Source organism: Panthera tigris, chromosome F2 (genome assembly GCF_018350195.1).
Source record: "Panthera tigris isolate Pti1 chromosome F2, P.tigris_Pti1_mat1.1, whole genome shotgun sequence".
Classification (NCBI taxonomy): Eukaryota; Metazoa; Chordata; class Mammalia; order Carnivora; family Felidae; genus Panthera; species Panthera tigris.
In genome coordinates, this window is record NC_056676.1 from 5,944,663 (window position 1) to 5,946,548 (window position 1,886).

Here is a 1,886-nt window from a genome sequence, read left to right on the forward strand (position 1 = left end):
CCCGGGCAAAGGCGGCCCCTTCCCCGCTAGCTAGGTGACCTAGAGATCGCTACTGAGCTCACTCTTGGAGAGGACGCACGGAAGGTGGGAGACCCGCGTCGGCCAGGGGCGTCTTAAAGCGGAAGAGACAGGTTGGTGTTTTTCCTACGAAGGGTCAGGACTCGTTTCTCTGTCGCACTTTGTTCGAGGTGTTCAACTGGTTACGATAGGATTTCAACAGGTGGCGGAGAGAGGTCACGTGGGGGCAGGTTGGGGCCGCCGCGGCGCCTCTCCCCTCCCCTCGGCATCGCGCCTCTCGCTGTCGCCGCACGTCTGTCATCGTAACCCGACCTCTCGATTCCGTTTTGCAGCCCCAGAGTCCGCGGCGACCGCGGGGGAAGAGGACGGCGGGGAACGCGCCTCCGCGGGGGGGGTGGTGGAGCCACAGGAGTCGGAGCGCGGTCCGCGCGGACGCGGCCCCGGGGGAGCCGCAGAGCCCGGCGGGGCGGCCGTGGAGGAGACGGGGTCGCCGGCTCCCCTGCCCTCGCCGACATGCACAACGACACCTTCTCGGAGCCGGGGCCCGCCAACGCGTCGTGCCCGGGGCCCGCGCTGGGCTGCCCCAACGCGTCGAGCCTGCCGCCGCCGCTGCCGCCGCCGCTGGCCGTGGCCGTGCCCGTCGTCTACGCGGTGATCTGCGCGGTGGGGCTGGCTGGCAACTCCGCAGTGCTGTACGTGCTGCTGCGGGCGCCCCGCACGAAGACCGTCACCAACCTGTTCATCCTCAACCTGGCCATCGCCGACGAGCTCTTCACGCTCGTGCTGCCCGTCAACATCGCCGACTTCCTGCTGCAGCGGTGGCCCTTCGGGGAGCTCATGTGTAAGCTCATCGTGGCCATCGACCAGTACAACACGTTCTCCAGCCTCTACTTCCTCACGGTCATGAGCGCCGACCGCTACCTGGTGGTGCTGGCCACGGCCGAGTCGCGCCGGGTGGCCGGCCGCACGTACCGCGCGGCGCGCGCCGTGAGCCTGGCCGTGTGGGGGCTCGTGACGCTGGTCGTGCTGCCCTTCGCCGTCTTCGCCCGGCTCGACGACGAGCAGGGCCGGCGCCAGTGCGTGCTGGTCTTCCCGCAGCCCGAGGCCTTCTGGTGGCGGGCGAGCCGCCTCTACACGCTGGTGCTCGGCTTCGCCATCCCCGTGTCCGCCATCTGCGTCCTCTACGGCGTCCTGCTGTGCAGGCTGCGCGCCATGCGGCTGGACAGCCACGCCAAGGCCCTGGACCGCGCGAAGAAGCGGGTGACCCTCCTGGTGGTGGTGATCCTGGCCGTGTGCCTCCTCTGCTGGACGCCCTACCACCTGAGCACCGTGGTGGCGCTCACCACCGACCTCCCGCAGACGCCGCTCGTCATCGCGGCCTCCTACTTCATCACCAGCCTGAGCTACGCCAACAGCTGCCTCAACCCCTTCCTCTACGCCTTCCTGGACGACAGCTTCCGCAGGAGCCTCCGCCAGCTGCTGGCCTGCCGCGCTGCCGCCTGACCCCCGCCCCGCCCCGCCCCGCCCCGCCCCGCCCCGCCCCGCTCCGCTCCGCGCGCGCCCTGCGCCCGGGTCCCGGCCGCGCCAGCCCCGGCGGGTGCGGAGGGAGCAGGCGCCCGCGGCGCTCGGAAACTTGCCGGAGACGCAGATTCCCTGAGGCTCCGGCTCAGACCTCGGGAATCCGACGCGCTAGGGCTGCGTCCGAATTTGAATTGGTGAAGCCCTCCCGAGGATGCGGGAGCACACTGAGTAGAAGGACTGTTGCGGCCGAGGACGCACGCTCACTTCTCTCTAATGCCAAAGGACACCGAGTCGACCCCCCGAGTTTGACAGGGGAGGGGAGGAATGGGGAGGGGAAGGGGGCCGGT

General features: G+C 70.1%; 1 protein-coding gene across 1 annotated transcript; it reads left to right on the forward strand.

Annotated features, from left to right (window-relative positions):
• The first annotated feature begins 382 nt into the window (after positions 1-382).
• NPBWR1 (neuropeptides B and W receptor 1) lies at positions 383-1,521 on the forward strand. Its single transcript, XM_042973359.1, has one exon. The coding sequence runs from the start codon at positions 532-534 to the stop codon at positions 1,519-1,521; it is 990 nt and encodes a 329-aa protein (XP_042829293.1). The 5' UTR covers positions 383-531.
• Positions 1,522-1,886: the final 365 nt, after the last annotated feature.